The sequence below is a fragment of the Haplochromis burtoni genome, unplaced genomic scaffold (assembly GCF_018398535.1).
Source record: "Haplochromis burtoni strain Fernald_Lab_line unplaced genomic scaffold, NCSU_Asbu1 Contig_380, whole genome shotgun sequence".
Classification (NCBI taxonomy): domain Eukaryota; kingdom Metazoa; phylum Chordata; class Actinopteri; order Cichliformes; family Cichlidae; genus Haplochromis; species Haplochromis burtoni.
In genome coordinates this window covers 533,966-557,488 of record NW_024582741.1, presented here as the reverse complement: position 1 = coordinate 557,488, position 23,523 = coordinate 533,966, and the positions used below count along the sequence as shown (strand labels likewise).

At 40.9% G+C, this 23,523-nt stretch overlaps 5 protein-coding genes across 6 annotated transcripts in view; 3 read left to right on the top strand and 2 right to left on the bottom strand.

The window, feature by feature from the left end:
• Positions 1-2,403: 2,403 nt before the first annotated feature.
• tmem53 (transmembrane protein 53) lies at positions 2,404-4,557 on the bottom strand. The gene is made up of 3 exons (XM_005943763.2): positions 4,229-4,557; positions 3,897-4,000; positions 2,404-3,750 (listed from the first exon to the last, which is right to left on the bottom strand). Exons 1-3 carry the CDS (start codon positions 4,281-4,283, stop codon positions 3,049-3,051), a joined length of 861 nt encoding a protein of 286 aa, XP_005943825.1. The 5' UTR covers positions 4,284-4,557; the 3' UTR covers positions 2,404-3,048.
• An 817-nt stretch (positions 4,558-5,374) lies between these two features.
• On the bottom strand, positions 5,375-11,904 carry toe1 (target of EGR1, exonuclease). The gene is made up of 9 exons (XM_014340575.2): positions 11,771-11,904; positions 11,544-11,691; positions 11,386-11,426; positions 11,187-11,283; positions 10,806-10,964; positions 10,349-10,462; positions 9,856-10,004; positions 6,966-7,128; positions 5,375-6,773 (listed from the first exon to the last, which is right to left on the bottom strand). The coding sequence occupies exons 2-9, from the start codon at positions 11,655-11,657 to the stop codon at positions 6,018-6,020; spliced, it is 1,593 nt and encodes a 530-aa protein (XP_014196061.1). The 5' UTR covers positions 11,658-11,691; positions 11,771-11,904; the 3' UTR covers positions 5,375-6,017.
• Positions 11,905-12,095: 191 nt separating this feature from the next.
• Positions 12,096-18,112, top strand: si:ch73-382f3.1 (uncharacterized protein LOC100151273 homolog). Its single transcript, XM_005943764.3, has 4 exons — positions 12,096-12,552; positions 12,793-12,952; positions 13,393-13,568; positions 13,753-18,112. Exons 1-4 carry the CDS (start codon positions 12,403-12,405, stop codon positions 14,134-14,136), a joined length of 870 nt encoding a protein of 289 aa, XP_005943826.1. The 5' UTR covers positions 12,096-12,402; the 3' UTR covers positions 14,137-18,112.
• Positions 18,113-18,232: 120 nt separating this feature from the next.
• On the top strand, positions 18,233-22,568 carry selenop2 (selenoprotein P2). 2 transcript variants are annotated; one of them, XM_005943768.2, is made up of 5 exons: positions 18,233-18,319; positions 18,934-19,192; positions 19,893-20,105; positions 20,425-20,533; positions 21,560-22,568. In XM_005943768.2, exons 2-5 carry the CDS (start codon positions 18,966-18,968, stop codon positions 21,836-21,838), a joined length of 828 nt encoding a protein of 275 aa, XP_005943830.2. In that variant the 5' UTR covers positions 18,233-18,319; positions 18,934-18,965; the 3' UTR covers positions 21,839-22,568. The 2 variants fall into 2 exon arrangements, with proteins under 2 accessions (XP_005943830.2, XP_042085033.1); XM_042229099.1 differs by having other exon boundaries at positions 18,260-18,319; positions 18,938-19,192; positions 21,560-22,553.
• A 70-nt stretch (positions 22,569-22,638) lies between these two features.
• The window catches only part of elovl8a (ELOVL fatty acid elongase 8a), a 7,578-nt gene continuing 6,693 nt past the window's right edge, over positions 22,639-23,523 (top strand). The window contains exon 1 of the mRNA XM_042229100.1: positions 22,639-22,968. Coding sequence (XP_042085034.1) covers positions 22,963-22,968 — 6 coding nt within the window. The 5' untranslated portion in view covers positions 22,639-22,962. The remainder of the gene's footprint in view (positions 22,969-23,523) is intronic.

Below are 23,523 nucleotides of genomic sequence, written 5' to 3'. Positions count from 1 at the left end.
ATAGAAGTAATTATGACAAAATAATAAGGAAACATTGAACACATGCAACCCGTTGAGGGGACAGATAGGGTTGGGCAATTGAAAGGTTTCATTTTGTTTAGCATAATCACTTATGTTATACCCTAGGCTTTTAACATGTAAGTAAACTTAATGGGATAAATAAGGAATTAGTTCATTTCTCAAGAGAAAAATGAAAAAGGAGGACTGTTAAGAATTAAACAGATATTTCTTAAGGCTTATCTGCTCATTAGAGTGTTTTATGAGAGGCCCAGACTTGACTAAGTCACAGGCTGACCAGAAACTGCATGTTTTTTGTAGAATATGAGGAACAGAGTGAGACTAAGTCTAGACAGGTTGCCCTGGCAACAGACCTTAGAAAGGGGAAGTTATTGCAAGCTGCACAGGAAGTTTTAGTGCACAGGCATACTAATAAATCAGACACAGAAAAGAGGAACTGAGTAGAAGGAGTTCGTTTGTAATGAAACTGTGTGTGACGTGTGAAGTACCGAAATAACACCATAAGACACATGTGGAGCTTCAAATGTTAGAGATCCTGCAACTGGAGTTTGGGCTGTGCAGGGGTCTCTCTCTTCCGGAAGATGATTGAATAAAAAGAAATATAAAATGTTTTGACCACTATGAGTTGGGTTTTCTCTGTTCTATCATGGGGTCAAAAGAATCGGGGCTAATTACCTAATGATGATCTTGGGGATTGTGGCTGATCCACCACTTTTTCCATCATCATCTCACTCCGTGAGAAAAGATCTTGCATGGAGCTCCAGGATGAGGTTAACTGATGGTCATTTTATATTTCTTCCAATTGCACAAGCAATTCTCACCTTCTTGCTGATGATCTCGAGCCCATTCTGGCCTTGTTAGGGTCTACAACTTTATCTCCAACATCCTTTGACATCTTTAGTCCTAAAAATGGATTCTGTGGACAGGTGTGCTTTAGACACAGAGAGGTGAGACTAAGAGTTCGTGTAATTGATTGATTTTAACGTGCGCATCATATGGACACAACCAATTTGGGGTAGCAAGAATTCTGGCTTGGTTGTAGGGGATCAAATACTTACTACCGTATTTCCCGGACTACAAAGCGCACCTAAATATTAGCCGCACAAGCTAAAATCAGGGGAAAATCCTGTTTTGTACATACATTAGCCGCACCTGACCAAAAGCCGCAGGTGTTTCAATGTTGACTTATGTAAGAGAATATGCACAAAGGGAATTGTCAGGAAAGAGATGGCTGTTTGGAGACATCACTTTTATTAATATTTTGAAAAACAAGTTATGGGAATATATTTGCACATGTAGTACATAACATAACAGTAGCCTACAGCACACCAGAAAAATAGATTCGGACTACCTTTTAGGCTCAGGTGCAGTGACACAGCTTTAACAAGAAGAAAAGTCAGTCATTCACCATCTTTCTCTTCTTCCTGCGCACTAAAACCACCAAAGTCCTCTTCTCCAGTGTCGGATACAAACAGGCTCAGGATGGCTTCGTCATCCACTCTTCTTCTCTCCTTCGTTGTCACTTTCAAAACCAAAGAAATCCTCATTGTCAGTGTCAGAGTCGAACACCCTCAGAAGGGCCGTGGCGGTGTCCTCCTCTCCATCATGCAGCAGTCCAGCCCTTCAAAATCCGTTGGTGATCGTGGATGTTTTCACACTTTTCCACGCTGTCAGAATCCACCGGTGGAGTTGGGCATAACTTGCTTTTTTGGGCATAACTTGCAAGTTTATCGCCGCTCATCATCCACGACTCCCGCTGAACGCGTACCGCTACTTTGAAGTTTGTTTTTCGCGCTACTTCGTACGGCACTACGTTGCCTGGCGGACGGACATGTGACTAACATACCACTCTTGAACCCCGATCCTTCCGCCAGGCAACGTAGTGCCGTACAACAGCGGAACACACAAAACAAATCGTCTTACGATATGACAAAAATCACGGACAATCCATAGAAAAGCCGCACCTGACTAAAAGCCGCAGGGTTCAAAGCTTGTGCAAAAAGTAGCGGCTTATAGCCCGACAATTACGATACATTGCTTTGCATCATTGGGAGAAATAGCTTTTATGTAATGTGTCTTTCTGGACTTTTGGTGGATGTTTTGTCTCTCACTGTTAAAATGAAACAAAAACAAGTGAAGAGACTTTTCATTTCTTCGTGAGCAAAGTAAAATAGTCTGCAGGGGGATCAAATAATTTTCCCCACTGTAGATGTTTCATTGCCGGCTTTTGTTCAATGGAACATGCTGCACTATGGCCACCATGTTGCTCAAGAGGAATCAGGCTTCATAATGGTTTGTAACATGTAACACAACATCGTTATGTCATGAGACCTATTATTTGGCAAAAATAAACGAGGCATCTTACCAAAAGAAATTTACAACATGTTCTGAGCATTCAGGTTTATTGAAGGCACGTCAGTTAAAAAGAACACATTAGTTGCAGAGGACATATACATTCATTGTTAATCAGCTTTGTCCTTCAATTAAATTCATGTTAAAACTCACATATTAGGGCTGGGTATTTACTTTTTTTTCTTGCACAGGAAAATAAAAGGAATTTACTCTACGTGGCAACAATTTTCAAAGTTCCATTAATGAAGAAAACATTCAATCACGTTTAAAATCTGCCTTCCTTGAAGCACCCTTGCATTCTCATTCGATATAAAACCATTAGAATATAACCACGTATATATTAAATTTAATAAATAGGAGATACAGATCAACCAGATTTTTCATTTTCAAAACTGCTTACCACTACCGCTAATCTACAATAAATCACATTTCACATCAATATTAAATATATTTAAATTATCCTAAAGGATAGAGTTCAAATTCTCCAGTGTATAGCTACTGATTGGATTGTATTCATCATCAGGTTCATGAAGTATATAAAGCAGTCACATACCACATCAGCACGTGAGTTAGTGTTTGATAAACTGGCAGGATTTCACACCCTAGTGTCACACTGACTGACTCAGCAGTCTGGTTTTCTTCCCTTTGTCATCTGCATACGACAGCTTTGCAGAAATTTCAATGACTTTGAATGTGTTGTCTCTTTTTTGTTTCGGTCCCTTCCAACTCCTTCATGCAGGCAACCAGGAAGTCATGGCACTTAAGAGTATACTCTTCAGGAAAATACCGGAAATGGCCAACATGGGGGCTGGAGACAAAATCAAAACTGTCCACAGGGACACCTTTCTGCTTCAAAGTCTCCAAAAAGCCCTCAATATCTTTGTGCCTAATCACCTGGTCATCCCTGGAGTACAGGAAGAAATGAGGCCAGGCGGGCGGCCTGTCCTGCACGGCATCGTAGTGGTTCTTGTGAATGTACTTGGTCAACGGGTACAGCACGATTCTCAGAAGGAAAACAGTCACAGCAAAGAGAACTAGGAGGATGTACCTTAAAACAGGACTTATTTTTGGACCCAAGGTGGCCGTCAGTGCACGCAGGGCCCCACGGACGTTCCCGCTACCTGGAGCACTGTCCACGATAGCCCCAACAACAGACAGCGAACTGAACTGTTTGTCACTGTGTAGCAGTTCTACAATGTAGCGGTAAAGCATGAAGCCACCATTGCTGAACGTGTGAAAGAAAATAGGACTGTTCTCCACCTCGTAGTCATAGAGGATCTCCAGCAGTTTGAGAGCCGTGTTTCTCAGCTCCTTGTATCCAAACGACTCGGAGATGAAGACAGTCTTCAAAGGAGCCGTGTAGCGGATGGTGACGCAGCCCTGCAAGCATGGAAAACAAAGACAATGAGCATGAATGAGAGAAGTGGATGTATAAAGAACTGGCCAGTCCTGTGCAACATTTATAATGGCACAATCCTCATGAAGGGATGAGAGCAGGTGATTTGCTCGTGTCATATAGTTTGAACCTGTTCATTATAGATGGAGCTGTATTTCGAGAGGTGCTTGTCTTTGCATCCAGCCCAGCCCAACAGTATCACAACTGGCTCCTTTGTCCCCTGCCAGTGTCTCTCTGAAAACAAGGCACACGATTAAAACACACACAAAACAAAGAAATAAAGAAAATAAATGAGGCAAACAGTTACAGAAAGCTAGGCTAAATTAGCTCCAACTGTCCAAACAGTTGGAGCTAATTTGGGGGGGAAAAAACACATTTTTAACGCGGCTTTGTAATTCACAGCTAGCGTGTAGGCTAAGCTAACAGAGGCATGAGCATACAGTACAATGAAATGTTGCTCACCCGACGTCCCTGCATCTGGAAACACGATGTTGTAGTCTATTTCATCGGCTGCCATTTCTGATTGCTAGAGTATCAGCTGCGGTTCTCTGACGTTAACGTTATCTCGCTCATTTGGCCGTTACAGAAAAATAACTGTAACTGTGCCACAGAGCGCTGAGGTGAAGCCTGTGTGAACCAAAGGAGACACGCACACTAAAGGTCCGCTGACTGTCACCAGCTTCTCCACTACACACACTCCTTCCTCCCGACCGGAGTGTTTCTTCTTCGTTGCTTTTTTTCAGCAGCGTCAAGATGACCTTACTGCCCGTTACCGCCCTCTTCTGCATGCCAGGCGCAATTGCGTCTACAATTTTGCTTCTGCTCGTTCAGCTCGTCTTTCATGTCATTTCTCAGTGTGTGTCCCATAAACGAAAAACTACTTGAAAAAGAAAGAAAAAAGTAACAATTGTGCATAAAATACTGTTTTTTTTTCAGATAACTTGTCATTGTAATAGGTTTTCAAATCCCCTTATAATTTCTGAAGAAAAAAAATATAAGAAGTAACACAATCATTTGAAATATTAATTTTTAATTAAGCTAAGTTCAGTTCCTAACTACTGATTGTTCAATATTTCATTATCATTCATTCATTTATCAAACTTAACTCTCTATGTGTGTTTAACTGAATGGCGAAGTCCATATATGTTATCATTAAGTAGAACCTAAATGCATAATTTATCAGTTCACTTATCACATTTCAAATTGTTCATAGATAATCACCCACAGGATGTTATAACTTCAATTATTTAAAGTAGTAAAAATCTGATTAGATGATTTGGGGCCTGTCTTATTGTAGCTCAGCTAATAGCACTTAAGAAACCCAACAGATTTTCTTCTTCTGACAACTCCTTTAGGATTGCTACAGTACGTTTGCTTCCGTATCACCCTATCCTTCTCATACCAACCTTCTGCATGTCCTCCTTCCCTGTATGCATAGATCCTCTCTGTGAGCTTCCAATGTTCCTCCTGCCTGGCAGCTCCATATTCAAAATCCTTTGTTCACTGTATCCACTATTCCTCCCCTGTACCTCCAAACTTCCCTTTTAATTATAAATCACACACCCATGGATTGTTTTTATCTTAATTACTGACGATTGCCAACTCACATTTTAAGAGCAGAAAAACACATTTAATCTTTTAATCAACTGTAAGCATAATATGGGATATTTTTTCAAACGCAAAGCTGCATTGATTTTAAGAAACTGGGTGCTCATTCACCATTGTTGTTATAATTCCTCGATACTCAAGGGATCTTAAATGTAATATTTGAAAAATGGATTAATGATTGCATTAGAAGGTGGTGATCTATGAGAGTTTGGTCAGTGGTATCAATTCCTCCATCCTCCAGGAACATTTCCCCATTAGGATAAAATGATGATTACACCAGAACTGTCCTCTCATTCACAGTCAGGAGTCAACCTGCCGTTCACTCACAGCTTAGCGCTGCTGTGTTTAAGGCTAAATGCTAACTGCATATGCCTAAATGCTGACAATGACTTAGCATGCCAACACTGAAATAACACAAATTAAGCTGAGGCTGAAGGAAAAACTAATATATTGACACTGGTTTCATTTGATCTGGACAAAGGTTTTGACCAAGTATGGAGACCACGTGATTTGGGTGAACCATGGCATTTACAGAAGGTCAATTACAAGCAAATATATTTCAAACAATAAACATCCCCAATGGTCACTGGATTCAAGTCCAAGTCTGTGGGATTTATTCCTTACAAACCAAGAGAGACAAAATTTAACACCTTCTGCCCCACACCATCTCCATCTTCTGCATGTGGGCCTTGGACGATTTGGAGAAGGTACTCTTTACCACATTGAGAGGCGCTACCTTGCCGCTCAGATAGACCTTGTTAAGACAGGTAGGAAGCCACGACTGCTCCTCCTCCTCCTGCTCCTTGTCTGCTTCTCCAGCTTCTTCCTTCCTGATGACGGTACAGGAGTAGGCGAAGATGTATCCTGTCATAAAGGCGTCAAATCCTGCCCGATGTGTCCCTGCATCAGCATTCTTCTTCTGGGTTTCAATCCCAGCTGAGCAGTCATTCGTCTTTTCTCTCCCTGCTCCTGTCCCACTCACTTCTCCACTTTTTCCATCATTTGTGTTGTTTTTTGTGTTCCGGCTGTCATCAATTGAGGCTGTTGTTATGTTCTCATCACACACACTGTTCCCCTTGCTGTCAGTCGCCAAGCTCTTTCCTTCACTCTGTGGGGTGTTTCCATCACTGTCCATTGCTGGCAAACCATCTGGGCACATCTCAGCAACTGTCCCTCGCTGGTCTCCTGGCGGATCTTCTGGATCCACTTCCATGTTGGGGATTTTATTTTCCGGAGCACCATCAAAGATGGAGGAGCCCTCTCCTTCACTTCTCTTCTTCTCTCTCTGTCTCTTCCTTTTCTTCCACTTGTCATCCTTATTTTTCTCGTCCTGGAGAATGATGCGGTCTGTGTCATGGGATAACGGACACTTTGTGCCACTCGGACACCAACCAAATGCCTGGCAGACAAACAAACAAACACAAAGTTAGGTAAATTAGTAAAAACACACACAATTTCATGATATCTATTTGGCTCCTGCATTATAACAGACATACAAAAAAACCCCAAAAAAACCCCACACACACAGGAGAGAAAAGAGCACTTTAGTTTTCCACAACTGTACAACTGAAGATCCAAGGTTGAAACTTACAGAGAAGCGCTGACAGATGTCAGTCTGTTCCTCAACAGAAGCGACAGCTGGAGACTCCCTGTAGTCCACATAGGTGGACATGTGACCAGCATACTGACAGAACTCTATGTGAACATGAGGTCCATTTGTTCCGGAGTCCACACTGCGACCATTATCCAGCTTACTGGGAAGAAGAGAACATGATATGAAAGAAGAGGGACAGGTAGCTGATTTTGTTTGGCTTTAAAGACACACTGTCTTACAGACTACCTCAACTTTTGTGTGGACACAGTCGCCCCTGCTAAGACGGTACGGTGTTATCCTAATAACAAACCGTGGGTAACACAGGAAGTCAAAGCTGTCCTCAACATGAAGAAGAAGGCTTTCAGGAGCAAAGTGAAGGAGGAGATGAAAGCAGCACAGCGGGAGGTGAAACGCTGCCTGAGGGAAGCAAAGGACACCTACAGGAGGAAGGTGGAGCAGAAGTTGGAGAGGAACAATATGAGGGAGGTCTGGAATGGTGTGAAAACCATCACAGGCCACAACACCAAGAAAAGCACAGTGGGGGGGACTGTGGAGAAGGCAAACGAACTCAACAACTTCTTCAACAGGTTTGACCAGCCCACAACCCCCCCACCCTCACCCTCACCTTCACTACAGAGTCCAATCCCCACTCTCCTACCTCCCTCGCTTCCCCCCCTTCCTGACACCATGACACCCCCCTCCTCCAATCCCTCTCTCAGCAGCAAGACATCTCCCCCCCTCCCCTCCTCCCAAACATCTCCCAGTGTCACAGTGGATCAGGTCAGGAGACAACTGAGGAAGCTTCGCCCCAGAAAGGCAGCAGGCCCAGACAAGGTGTGTCCTAGGATGCTAAAGGCGTGTGCTGCTGAACTTGGGGAGCCGCTACAACGAGTCTTCAACCTCAGTCTGCGACTGGGGAGAGTGCCCGCCCTATGGAAGACATCCTGCATCGTCCCGGTCCCCAAAAAGAACCGGCCCAATGAGCTGAATGACTTCCGACCGGTGGCACTGACGTCACATCTTATGAAGACTCTAGAGCGGCTCTTCCTCAACCTCCTCCGACCACAGGTACAACATGCCCAGGACCCACTACAGTTTGCATACAAGGCGGGTGTCGGAGTGGAGGATGCCATCCTGTACCTCCTACACAGAGCCCACTCACACCTGGATGGGGGAAAAGGCACGGTCAGGATCCTGTTTCTTGACTTTTCCAGTGCCTTTAATACCATCCGGCCCTGTATGCTTCAGGAAAAACTGAACAGGATGGAGGTGGACCCCTGCCTGGTGCTTGGATCTCCGACTACCTCACCGACAGACCACAGTACGTCAGGCTGAAGGACATCACGTCTGACACAGTGGTCAGCAGCACAGGAGCACCACAGGGAACTGTGCTGTCCCCTCTTCTCTTCACCCTGTACACCTCTGACTTCTGCTACAACTCTGAATTATGCCATATTCAGAAGTTTGCAGATGACACGCCATCATGGGGTGTATCTGGGATGATCAGGAAGAGGAGTACAGAAGTCTGGTGAGGAACTTTGTCGCATGGAGTCACACAAACCACCTGCAACTCAACACCTCAAAGACTAAGGAACTGGTTGTGGACTTCGGGAGGTCTAGAGCAGGTCCACTGCCGGTTCAGATAGAGGGGGAGGAGGTGGAGGTGGTCAACAAGTACAAGTACCTCGGGCTGTGGGTGGACAATAAACTGGACTGGTCATGCAACACAGAGCACCTGTATAAAAAAGCCCAAAGCCGACTGTACTTCCTCAGGAGGCTGAGGTCTTTTAACATCTGCAGGAAGCTCCTGAGGATGTTTTACCAGTCGGTGGTTGCTGGAGTACTTTTCTATGCTGTGGTGTGCTGGGGGAGCAGCACAGCAAAGAAGGACTCATCCAGGCTGGAGAAACTGATCAGGAGGGCTAGCTCTGTGGTCGGCATGAAGCTGGACACTCTGGTGACAGTGGCAGAGAAAAGGACATTAAAGAAACTGTGGACATTATGGACAATGCTGGGCATCCTCTGCACACGGCCATTAACAACCAGAAGAGTCTGTTCAGTGACAGGTTGCTTCTCCCCAAGACAAGAACTAACAGACTTAAAAACTCCTTTGTCCCACACGCCATCAGACTGTTTAACTCCTCTCTGGAGGGGAGAGGGAGGGGAAACAGGAGGACAAAGGAGGGGGGAACAACTAAGCTGTAGTGCCTCTTCACCTCACTGTGCAATACCTTTTGTGCAATACTTTTGTAAATAGTCAACAGTGCAATAGACCTCAATACTTGAAATGTGCAATTCACTTGTATTTTTATTTTTTATTCCTATTTATTCTATTTATCCCCTTCGTATATTTTATTTATATTGTCTCTGTATTTATATATGTGTGTGTGTGTGTGTGTATATATATATATAATATTCTGTAACTCTGTAACTTCTGTCGGTGCTGTGCTTTTTTGGAAATCGAATTTCCCAGAGGAACCCACCCGAGGGATTAATAAAGTTCTATCTAATCTAATCTAATCTAATCTAATCTAAAGGACAAACAGGGTTAATGTTTCAAAGACAACGTACGCTGACTTAATTATGGACACCAGACTTTTCTGCTCTACTCCAAATCTTAGCACCTTCATCATTGACTTAGCCAACAGGTTACAAAAAAAATGTGTTATCAATTATTTTAAGAGGTGTTAAAGGGCTTTGTTCTTTGGTTTTACATACTGGTAACTGCTGCATTACATCACAGAGGACACACGTGGAACTGTCCTGTTTACCTTTTAGAGAACTTAATTAGCGTCAAGTTGTGCAAATTATATCAGTGGCAAATTAATGTCCACTATAAAATTCAATCAAAACACAAAAAATAAATAAATAAAAAAACTTTACTCACCATTTCTTGTAGGCGTACTCAAGATAGGAGGCAGAGAGTCGAAGCTCAAATTCTGTGACATATTTGGTGTCGTATATCCCAGCGGGAAACATCTCTGACAGGTCAGCAGTGAAGGTGGCCAGGCGCTCAGGCAGGTGAGCATAGAAACTCTAACAGAAAAAAACACAAACATTCGTCAATCTTCTCAAACATCTCTTTGACCAGGAAGTCATTAGAAATGTTGAATCAGTTTTGTAAAACATATCCAGGCCCAAGACAGGCAGCATTAACCTTGGAGTTTTTCCTTTTATTGTAAATGTACATTACACAGACGTGCTCTGGCTGTGAACCCAGGACCATCTTGATGTGAAACAACAGTGCTAAACATCAGTCTTATAGAGTAAAAATAAGAGTTCTATTATTATAAATACTTTATAAATGTTAAAGGTATTTAGAAAATGTCATAAACAGATTTCACATCTTAGGAAAGTGAAAACAAGACAACAACTTGCACCTGGTACAGAAAAGCCATGTCAATGAGACCATTGTGTAGCACCAGGGGTTTCCGAGCACGCAGCAGCTCAGTGAACAGTGCTCGGATGTGAACGCCGCGGTCATCTGCACCTCCCTTACGAAGAACAAAGAACAGAGAGGAAAATGAACTGACATCAGAGGCAAACCTACTGCTACTCCCTGGCGTGATAAGTTAGACACCTTTTATTTTATTTTATTTTTTTTTAAGAAAAAGGTCAGCAGATGTAATATTATTTGAAAAAGTAAGTACACCTTTTGACTGAGCAAGCTCTACATCCTTGTAGAGCTTTTGCATAAGTGCGTGTTAGTCACTGTACATGTGATGAGCTGGACAGAACATAATCGTGGTAAATAACAGAGAAAAGCAGCAGAGTGAACATAGCGGGTACAGAACACTCAGAATGGACAACACAACTCAAAGCAGCAGGAAACTTTACCTTATTGTTGCCCTTGCAGTATGGGATTCCGTGGCCGTACTGCTTGTTGAAGTCAAATCCGTGCTGCACCAGGAAATGCACTGACTGGGGCTCTATGATGTACTCCTCTGAACATAGAAGGGTGAGGTTATACACCTGCACCAGGTACGAGTCTGCAGGCTGGGGGAAGAGAAGGAAGGATGAATCACCTGTGGCATTTGTGAAATCTGCAGTGGTAGTTTCTGTAATTTGATACAGATCTAACAGCGTTATTTAAATGTGTATAACAGTCTAACTGGCACTGCTGTACAAACATGTTACACTTATGAGTACGGTGTAATAACTGGTTTAATGTGTAGTACATGACAACATTTAAGCCACTCTAAAAGGATCATTTTGCACCTTTTGATCAAGTTTCTTGTAGCAGGCGATTCCCAACGAGAGGATGGAGCGGGACCGAGCTGCATGACATATAGCTTTGTATCTGTCCTCAATGGATCTGAAATATTACAAGAGCCAGAGAAAAATACAAGCATCTACTTCCCAAGGCTTCTTGCACAACCTACTAATACTATTTCATCTCAGAAAGACCTTTACTCACTCAGCCAGCAAGGACTTCCTGTTCCCAAGACCGCTCAGCTCCTAAAAAAACAGGAATGTGAATTTTCTGCAAACTCCCACATTACCATCTGTGCATCTAAAGTGGCGAGAAACCTGGAAGAAACCAAATTCTTTCAACACGTAAGAACTTGTAATTACCGTGTCCAGTGCAACGAAGGACGCCGTTTTAATAGCCACGACCATAGCAGGCCAAAGCTCTTTAAAGTTTTCATTCTGGACATCAATGACAGGAACTACCAGCGAAGATGCCATGCTTGTCTTAAACTGCAAAGTTGCTGACGACTACCTGAAATATGAGCTAGTTTATCTCAGGAAGAGTTTTAATTAACAGCTGCTGGATTTCCGAGACATTACTCGTTGCTTACTTGTTACAGTGTCTTTAAAATCGCAGTGTTTACTTTAACTACTGTTGTTTTTGGGAGTATTTAATTTTATCAACCGCTAACAACTTCCAAAAACATTTCAACGTGCTTCTTTGGGTCCTGTGACAAAATATCTCACAGCAGTTCGACTGTTTCCTGACTCCAAATAAAGAGCACTTGCCACTAAATACTTGCAAAAAAATTTTTTTTAAATTAGTTAGCGTAAAACGTTATCAAGCGTGTGTGCTTTATGTTTTCATTTGACCGCTTCTGTTTCGCTTTTTGCGCGGTACGTGGTATTTTCAATCAGGCATTCCTGACAGACGCATACAAACAGTGCGTCACTATACTTGACCACCGTGGGGAAGTACGCCATTTTGGCTCAAACAAAGTCAGCTACATTTTATCCCCGTTAAGATGATATAAGTTGTTTTCGTGTTTTTTTTTCTGTTAAAAATCTACAGGGCATGACTTTGCTTTCCACAAGTTAACGTTTGATGCAAGTGTAACATTTTCTCGTTTTTAGAGCGTGCACGCAGTTAGTAATGATTAAAAGTCACAGCTGAGCTGTACTGTAAGCCAAGCTAACTTAACATTTAGCTTTGCTGTTGCTGTTTGTTGTGACTGTGTGTGCAATGGGTGGCTGCTCCGCTCCAAACTGCTCCAATTCAACCAGCATAGGCAAGCAGCTGTTTCGGTTCCCCAAAGACCCTGTGCGGAAGAAGAAATGGGTGGTGAACTGTCGACGGGACTTTGAACCAACTCCTCACTCCAGACTCTGTCAAGTAAGTTTACAACATAGTAATAGAAAAAAAGTAGAACCAAATCTAAACAGACTAGAATCATGGATTAATTGAATAAATAGAACTAGGATTTATATATTTATTCACCGGATAATTATCTTCTGAGTTCAGCTAATTGTCAATCTTTAACCTTTTGTCATAATATCTATAATTCATGTCTTTTGGTTTTTCATTATTTTGATTCAGTGTACGTCTTCTTTGCACTTGCTTCATTTCTTTAAGGACCATTTTGAGCAGAGCCAGTTTGAGGAAATAGCCAGGTCTCCAGCTGGGGGGAAGAAGCTGAAACCTAATGCTATCCCCACTCTGTTCAATGTTGGAGAACCTCCCTACCCCGCATTCACGGTTCCCTACATCCTGCACCCTTTGAAACCTGAGCCAGGTACTGGAAATCTAAGGTGTAAAGTTGCTCTGGATCCTTTTTACTCTGATTAGAATTGAATTCAATGGATGGATTTTTGGTGAACTACAAAATGCTTGCTGTGTATGAAAGGTCACGACACTTACTGTATAGTTGTCTGTTATCTCTTACTTTTCACATCATGAACTGCTGTAGAAAGCATTTCTATTGGAAAATACAGTAAAAACAGCCCAGCAACACATTGCACATAAGCAGTGTTGTCTGGTTGCTCGTAAATGTAGATGAGCATTTTGCAGAAAAAATAGAAATGTTTGTCTCAACAGAAAAACCCAGAAGTTCTATGTACAGTTATTGCTCCATGTCTGCAGAAATATTTAAGAAGATATCTTCTTGTTTGGATGTTTTTCTACTCTAGTTCTCAGAAATTTAATTGCACTTTTTTCCCTTGTGTTTTGGTGTAGTGGAGAGGGAGCTGAATTTCGGGGATCATGGCTATGCCAGACGCACCCCTTTGCCTGGCTTAGAGGAGGAAGATGCGGACAGAACATCTGAAGATCAGCAGCCCTGCACACATTGCCAGCTGCTTAGGAAACAGCTGGAGCAGGAGATGCAACACACTGCAAGGCTACAGAAAGAGGTAGGACAGCTGATGACTTCCCCTGCAAATCAAAGCCTGGTCTGTTGGGCTTCTTTTTTTTTTTTTGGAGAGCATTGTAAGGTTTTATTGCGTTATGCAAATTATTATGAAAGTTGTTACAAAATAATGAGTGTTATTTGCAATAAAATGGCCCAAACTAACCATACACTCCTGTTTCTGTCAGGCTGAAGAGATGAAGAAGCGTCTTTATCGACTTGACCGGCTTGAAAAGGGTCTTCAGAATTTTCTGTATGAGGACCAGATCCGAGCCCTGTCACTCACCAAACGCTCCCGACGTGCTGTCTGGTCTCCGGAGACGATCCTGAAAGCCCGGAATATCCGCTGTGCAGTTGGCACCAAGGGGTACGAGTACCTGAGAGAGATTGGTTACCCGTTACCCTCCTATAGGACTCTGTGTAACCGTTTGGAGACTAAGATCATGGTGACGACTGATATGAGCTGCGAGGAGCTGGCAGAGCTAGGCCTGGGGCTCATGGCCACCTGCGACAGTCCCCCTGAAGTTGGAGATAATGATGAGGAAGAACTGATAGGTGTTTTGTCTTCTTAGCAGTTTGTGTGAATTGTTAATGACTAAAGCTGAATTATTGTGCTTTGTATCTCCTCCTTGAATGACTTGACGTGAATTTGCTTTTGTTATGTCAACTGGTTGCACTTGCAAATGCTTATATGCGTGTGATCAGCTGATAAGAGATGCTCAGGCTAGCCTACAGTTTTACTTGTAGTATTTTCTCCCCACCCTGCTGTTATCCCATCTAGAATCAGATACTGATGATTTTTTTTCAGGTCCCTGATGCCAAAGAGGTATTGATAAAAATATAAGCTTTGGTGTTGGTGCGTGGCATTAAGAGAATCTATTTGAAACAGCTTAAATCTCAGCTTCCTTTAGCTTGACTAAAATGCAGAATAGGTGCTCGGCAAAATCCAACTACCATCATGAGACCAGAGGTGGTTGGGGAAACAGTGAAGCTTATTACAAGTGAAACAAGACTTTCCACCAGAAGACTGCATTTCCTGCTTTGGAGCTAGATGTTTACTAATGAGTTCAACATAGGGGAAGATTGGGTTAAAATCAAGTGAGCCCTTAACAATGATAAGCATACACATTGAGACGTGGGGCTATGAGTATAGTGTGCATTAAAATCTGATATGTCATGAGTTGTTAAACAATTCTCGATATAAAAGCAACTGAGAGCAACGAGCACCAAAAGCAAAGGACACTGATATGGCAGAACAGCAGGAAACAGGGATGGACTCGCCACCTCTGAAAATGCTGACCCACTGTGAGCTTGAACATGTGCAGAGCATGTGTACCATGTAGATTGTTACTGATTGTAGTTGAGAATTGTTTAGAGGAGTCATTTGCACAAACCCTGACAAGTTTGATGCTTGTGTTTTTAAAGTCAAGTGTCTCACATCTGAGCTTGGCGGATATTTCCTGGCTCTGTTTACATGTATAATAAAATTAGCATTTGGAATATTTAACTTTATTTAAGTTTCATATAGACACATCTCATTACGGAGTGTTCCCTCGACATTGTGATTTTTTTTTTTTCTTATTTATTTTCAATCTTTTTGTTTTGGTTTGTTTTTTGTTTTTTTGGGTGGGATGTAAAGCACATGATTTATGTCTTTAACCATAACATGGGTTTAGTATCAAACTATATTGTTCAATCATACCTCTCCAGTTTAAGCATTAATAAAACTGAATTTCTGTACCTTATTTTGGTCACATGTACACAACTGAGACCCTCGCTGTTTTTCAAGAAGGTTCCAAAAACGATGTATGGAAAAGGAAATAAGAGTAAATCCTGCACTGGTGAATAACCTAATTTTGCACTACAGTGTAAATTTCACTCTGAGAATTTCCCCTTTGCTCTGTTTTGAAGTGTTCAAATTTTCTGGATAGTTTAAGTCAACCTCAAAATTTATACAGAAGCTTGAATATATACATACTTCAACTAATATTTTATTAAATGTCCCTTAGCAAGTTGTACCTCAACCAGACACCTTTGGTAGCTGTTTCCATTGGTACGGACATGACTTTTAATCCACAAATTGTCGATACTGTTGAGTGTTTTGGGAAGGCCATTCTGGCAGCTTAATGTTGGCCTGCTTTGTGTGTTTGAGATCATGTCATGTTGGAACAACCAATTATGTCCATGTTTCAACCGTCTAGCTGTTAATTTGTGATGTTGAGACTCCGATACATTTGGGTCCATTTGGAGGCAGTCCTCTCTCATTATTCGGTCCACTTTGTGCAAAGTACCAGTACCACTGGCAGTAAAACAAACCCAGAGGATGATGCTACCATCACCATACTTCACCACTGGTACAATGTTCTTAAGTTGAAAGTCTCTCCTTTACTCCTCCAAACATACCTCTTGTCACTGAGGCCAACAGGCTCAGCCTTTGTCTTGTCTTACCATAAAACCTTTCTGCAGAAAGCCTCCATTTCTCATTCATGAGTGAGGCTCAAGTTGCTGATTTTGAAGCAGAGGCTTCTTTCTTGGTTGGCATCCACTCCCATGGCAATGTAAAAATCTCTCCTCTGTGGACAGTGACCCCGGTGTTCCAGCAGTTCCCAGTTCATAGCAAATGCGAACATTAGTGGTTCTTAACCAGTTTCCTCTCATTTGAGGGGGACAGTTTAGGTCTACTATCAGACCTTAACAAAGCAGTCGACCAACTTGTACTTTTGATAGTTCTTTGCGAGGTTATTATAGTTCCCTTAAACTAGATGTGGAAACACACTTAACAATTTTATTAACTGAAACAGAAATAAAAACTTGCAAAAAAAGATTAAAGTAACATGATTTTGTGAATTTGGAAAACTAGCTAAAATATAAATAAAAAAACAGGAAAATACTTAGTTTTGGTACGTTACTGGTAAAACTTGACTATTGAGGTACTGGATGGAGGTCTGTGGGGTTTTTTGTGATACTCATTTTCCTAAATCTTGCCTCTGATATATACCCTTTATACAATAATAACAAAAAAGACTACAAAAACTAATAAAAACTCAATTAAATTAAAAGCGAAAAGTTAAAATAAAAATAAAACCTAATTTATAAAATACATAACTATAATACCTGAGTTCCTGAGACCTTCCCATTGGGAGTACTGGCCAATACAGTAAACATTACCTTTGTACACCGGCAAAGAGAAACTCCCAGTTGTGCTCAATTATGATCCCCAACAAGAAGTCGAAAGACATTGTAGAACCTTGAGCAATACTTATTAAAAGATTTAAATGAATGCATGCATCTATTTGAGCCTGTATGTATAATTTTGATCCTGTGTGGATCAGAGAAAATCCAATAAATTTAAACTTGTGCACCGGAATCTTTTTTTTCTAAAAGTCATTAAGGTAATGCTGTAACTGTAAAACCATCCGTATAACAGTTCAAAGAAGTCGTTAAAAGCCCCAAATGACTAATGACATTCATGCTCATGAGTGGATGGAAACTTCTGACTGCAGCTATACACGTTCTCCATGTCAGGCAGCTCACAGTAACAGCTAACATTGGATGCTAGAATAAAAATGAAAGCATATTAATTTACTAGTGATAAAACTTAAACCCAAGTCTCATTAAATCCCACTGTTGTAACTTAATCTCAGGCCATGTGTGTTACTTTTCCCCACATAAAACAAACAGCTACCCAGGTTGGACTTTGAGCAAATCGGTAACATAAAAGCCAATATATTTATTTACATTGCAACTGGCTTTTTAACCTTCAATGGCAAGAAAACTTTAAGTCAGTGTAAACAGATGATCTTGTATTTTTCTACATTTTTGAAGATTAACCATCAACTTTGCAAAGTTCACACAAAGCATGGTCTTCGTGCTCATCCCTATTTATTGATCAAACAGCTCTTTTTAGTACATTTTTTCAAGTTGAGTCTTTCATGTTGATTATCACAGATTTTTGGCCTTTGAGCTCTTTCTTAAATGGTGCCCTGTGTTTGTTTGTCATGGTGGCATTCACCTTTGCACACTCTAAAGCTTGGCTCGCATAGGTAGGTAACTATGATTGAGCAGCTGAAAAACTGCATGTTTACTGTGTTCACCAGCTTTTTATAGTGCAATGTGGAGTTAACATCTGATATTTAACACCACACACAAAGTACAACAGAGGTGGGTGGTAATGTTTTTGGTTTTAAAGAGTAAGAGTGGGCTCAGTAAAAACCTTTGGATAATAGTCTTACATGTAGCACCAAGGGTAGATTTCATTCTCAAGGAAAGTCTGCACTAAATCTCACTCATCGTAACTAAATCTAAATTATCCAAATATTATTTTTACATTTTTTCTCAAAACCACATGATCTTCACATAGTGCTACAGCCTAGATGAGTCCGTGCTATAGCCTAGAAGTCGAATTACCAAAAATGTGCAGGGAATCGAGGAACCATGAATATCATGTTTCATTTCGGTCTACTCAATAGTTATAACCACCTAATCAATAACTGCTTGTTCAGTCAACAAGGTAACCAGAATTTTGTGGTAGTCCATTAAATTAATAAAGAGTGTGATTTTACTCAAATTTACTTGCATTCAAATAAAGTCCTTTGTTTAGTTTCTCTCTCTCACACATACACTCTCTCTCTCTCCCCCCTCTCCTTCTGTCTCTCTGTTTGATTTGGGGGAAGTACTAGTCAGCCTCAAAGGCTTTAAAAACAACAGGGGTTTACTGTCTGCATGTGTGGGTCGCAGAACAGAGAAAGAGAAAAGGTAAGATCATCTTTTTGGGCTTAAAGTGTTTGTTTTTAAGGCTTTAAGTCTTTTGTTCTGAAGGTCAAACATATTAACTATTGTAGGGGTGTATTTTGTGGAATTCCAACTAATGCAGTTTAACCACAGAGATCTGTTCCTGTCTTGTACACTTTAATACTTGTTATACATCTAAACATTTAAATTAGGAGAGGAAAAGAAATGGCGACCCGAAAAGGCTTTAATTATCTAACAAAAGTGATCCAGATCACGTTGAAACAGAGAGACAGTACACTCTGAGTCTGTCTCTGTCTGTCTTTGCTTTGATGCTTGCATGTTCTCCATGTGCCCCAAAATACCTCTGTGTGCCCGCTGTTTACCCCGGCTCTTTTTGCAGATTATCTTCGTATGTAAAGACAGACACAATGATGTTTTGCTCTTTTAATTATTTTTGGATCAGACTGAGTGCTACTGATACAACCCCAGACTGCCTAGTCTGCATGTGCTATCTCCTTTTCCCTGACTTTGTGCCACAAAGCCTTGGAAAAGATTTTTTCTCTTCACTTCTTCACATTAGGTGCAAAACATTTGTTGTTTTTGTTTTTTCAATTATTGCACAATGTCTTTCTTGTCAGGTAGATACAGTCCAGGCTGCCAGGGAGAGACAATGGGCTCTCTCTTGACGCTGTGGCTGTTCGCAGCATTGCCAGGCCTGCTGTGGGCCTCACACAGCACTCTGATTGTGGAGGGGGACAATGATGCCTCCAGGATCTGCAAACCTGCCCCCCAGTGGGACATTAAGGGATATGCACCCATGCAAGACCTGTTGGGAAACGTGGCTGTGGTGGCGCTGCTGAAGGCTGCCTGACAGTTCTGCCTCAGGCAGGCATCCAAGTAAGAAAGTTGTAATAGTTAAAACTCCTATTTTTAAGTTTTATTTTGAAGAGTAAACCCATTAACCAGTTGTATGTATTTTTTTATTGGCTTCTTAATAATACAATTTTCTCTATAGTCTTGTTATTTTCTGAAACACTATTTCCCGATAGTCCTCAAATTTGTATTTTAGTTTAAAAAAAGTCATTTTAAATAGACTACTAGATAGCATGTTGTTAAAGGAAAAACAGAAAAGGAATCCACACCATCTTTATACAGACCTTAAATCTCTCATGTGTTTACTGAAATTGCTCGGATACAACATTACAGTATACTAATATTAACAATATAAGAAGAATTATGTATTATTAGACCATATAATCCGAGCTGATTTTTTTGTCTTATTTTGAAGAGTAAAATTAAGAAAAATGTAAAACAAACATGATCTATGTACAAAAGGTGTTCTTGTGGAGAGACAGTTGCTCAGAATTCCTCTTATAAGCCTCTAAACATGATTCTGCTGCACAATTAGTGTAGTAAAGATTTATCATCCTTTTATTTTTTTCTCTTAAAACTTGAAGACAGACAAGCCCTCCGTGTTCCTTGAGTCGAGGCTTTGACGTCCTGTGATTCTAGAAAAACCTTTTCCAACTGTCCAGATTAACAGCGATGTGAGATTATACCCAGCTCTCTATCTTCTCTTCCATCTGTTCATCCGTAGAATTGGAGGCCTGCGTGATAGGCTGAATCGCAGCAACATGACTGAGGTGTCTTTCATAATAGTAAATGAGCGTGACGCTCATTCCAGAGCAATGTATTGGGAGCTGAAGAGAAGTGCTCCCACCGGGGTCCCCGTGTTTCAGCAGCAACCTCTTCAAAATGACGTGTGGGAGGCTCTGGATGGAGACAAAGATGACTTCCTGGTTTATGACAGGTGAGATGAACCTGCCCTCATGACATTTACCTCATATTTTTGATTTTATTTAGGGCAAAACACTTTAAATGTTTGAACTTTGCTTTAAATCATGCATGTGAACGGTTACATAGATAGCAGGACTTAAAACAGGGTAATGTAGATAATGGTATGATGTGTACATGAAGGAGTAGAGGAGAGAACATGTATAAAACCCCATGCAGACGGAAAAAGTTGTTCTTCCTTTTAGTTCCACACACATGTCATATTTGTATGCATCATGTGGACGTTATGAATTTGAGTTTCAATTCTCCCTCTCTTTCTGCTTCATTTTCTCTAGGTGTGGTCTCCTCACCTTTCATATAGTGATGCCTTACAGTTTTCTGCATCACCCATTCGTAGAGGCTGCAATCAGAGCAACTTATCAGAAAAATATCTGTAACTGCACTGTGAGTGATCAGTGGAAAAATGTGTGCGAAATGAATGAAGTCCAATGTTATAGTTCACAGAACTAATCAACAGACCTGGGCGTACCCCGTCATTTATCCTATGACATCTGGGATGAATGGATGCATGGAAGGATGGCTGGATGACTGGATGGATGAATGAATTCATGGAATGATAGTTAGATGTATGAATGAAAGTATGGATGGATGGATGAATGCATGGATGGATGGTTTAATAAATGGATGGATGGATGAATGAATGGATGGATGGATGGATGAACTGAAGGATGAATGGATGGATCGTTGGATGGATGGATGGATCGTTGGATGAATGGAGGAATGAATGAATGAATGAATGAATGGAAGGATAGATAGATGGATCAATGGATGGATAGATGGATGACTGGATGGGTGGATGACTAGATGGATGGATGAATGGATGGAAGGATGGATGGAAAGATGGGTGGATGGTTGGATGAAAGGATGGAAGGATGGATGGATGACTAGATTGGTGGATGAATGGATGCCTGAATGGATGGATGAATGAATGGATGGAGGGATGGATAAACTACACAATATTTTTATGTTCTGTAATGTTTCCTTTTCATAGTGAGGGACTGGCAAGGAATTGTTGGTCAGCTTCACATTAACTTGACTGGGATTTATTGGTAGATTGGCCTCTTGTAGTTAGTTGAGTTGTCTTTAGTTGGCCCTAAATATTGGGAATAAAACTAGTTTGATTGAAAAAAAAAACAGAAAAAAGTAGTAATTGGGTTTTAAGAACAGCAGAGCATTTCACAGAAATGAGGCTGACTAAAAACAAGGTAGAGATTATTAATCAGAAACATTAGCTAATGTTAATGATAGCTAATAGCAAGTTGATAACATTTTACTACATCAGTGTTGTGCCATTACTTCAATGTGCTGCCCCCAAGTGGCCGAAATAAATGTGACAATTGTGAGTGTGATGCAGCTTTAACTCAAGAATAATGAATATGGTGTGTGTGACTGTGTATTCCTCTTTTCCAGCATAATTCTACTTCATCTGTCGGTGGTAACAACATCAGAAAGAATGGCACAGCTCAGCTTGTTGACGAAGGTTCAGAAGTGGCAGACACAGCTTCTGGAGGGACTCGCCACCACCACCACCACGACCATCATCATGATGACCCCCCCTCTCATCAACACCACCACGATCAACATTCCAGTCACCAGAATCAGTCGCTACATCAGCAGGATCAGGGTGATTCTACTTCTCATCACCACCACCACCATTCCCCCCATCAGCAGCACCAACATGATCATTAATCTGGCAGCAGCACTGATAACTAACATTTGTAATTTGCTTTAGTGTAGTTTGATTAGAATCTGAATGTTTTTTGTGCATTTTTATTTTATTGTATTGTCTAATTAAGCAGTGATTATACTGTGGTTTGTCTCCTGGCATTTCCACACTCCACATCTCTGTGTGGATAAAGTAACCATTCTCCACCATCTCCTCACATTAATGAAGTCCGCAGTGTAAAAGCTGCTTGCAGAAAACTGTGGATGGATGTGTGTGGTGAGATGGGATGGATCAAGAGTTACTGTCACCCACACAGAGCCAGGGGAGGGTGTGTAATGCTGCTGAGCAAACCTCTGTCAGATTACTGTTTAAAGGGGATATTACTACCATTAATAGCATGATTCATGATGAATATTTGTAGTGATTTGTGTGTGCTAATTGTTCTTTGCTGCAACTTTTCATTTAAGGAATACAGGAGGTTATTTAAAACTGAGCATACTAATCATTTGTAATTATTAGACACTGTGTTGCATGTAGAAGACATTCATAGTATTCGCTTCTGTTTGACCCACCTTATCCACTACAGGCTTAGCCCACACTATTATTCACTGCATGTTTGCTGTGTGACTCATGTTTCTTCTTATGAATTCAGAGTGTGGAAAGAAACTATAAATTGTTTTGTTTAAAAAAGCAGATATAGAGACCAAGTGATTTTTATTAAAAATTAACATTAAAATTGACTCTTCTGTCTTACGTCTATGGTATGTGTCCTTTTTAACTTTAGTAATAACAAAAACCTGGCAGTACCAAGGCAGTGTTAAATGGATTCAATTAATTTAGTTTAACTTCTTCTTTTCCCTTAAACCAATGGTCTGTTGCTAGTTATGTAGACACCGAGTGATTTATTATTTTATCTATTAAGTGAAAATTCAAGCTGTATATTGAATTTATTCGACATTTTGTATCATATGATTTTGAATTTTCTTCAGTCACACTTGCAGTAGCATTTTCAGATAGGATTTAGCTGGCAGTTACACACCGTAGTACACACACTGATTGACTCAGTCCTGCTTAGGACTTGACTGAGATGCCGCATGCTCTGACAGGACAGAGCTGAAGAGAGAAATCACAGCTATAGACCATCACAATGAAGGTAAAGTGAATGTTATTTTGAATGTGAATGTTATTTTCAGCTGTGTTTACTGTAGATTCTCCTCACATTGTTGGAGGCTGCTGTGGTTAAAAGCTGTTATCTTAATGATAACTGCTGCATAAATGAAGATGCATAGGCTCATGCTGTTATTTTGAAATACTGTATTTCTGGTCTTGAAAGTATCTTCTTGTAACTTTCCCTTCAGTACTACTCTACACGTTAAACCTTAGCACATAGGAGTTCTGTTCAGCTTTATTCGGGATTGTTTTCCGTAAATCCTTATGAGGACACAGGTAAGGCTTAACTGCTTAGCCTAGCTTTGGCCACACAGCCTGCTGCTTCTAAATAGTGCTTTAACTTACATGAAGTAGCAGAGTGCATCTAATATTAACAGACTGTTAAAGAACAAATTTATCTCCTCACCGCTGCATATTATTGGTTATTGATGAACAGTGTTGGTCAAGTTACTTGAAAAAAGTAATCAGTAACTAATTACTGATTACTTCCCCCAAAAAGTAATCCTGTTACTTTACTGATTACTTATTTTCAAAAGTA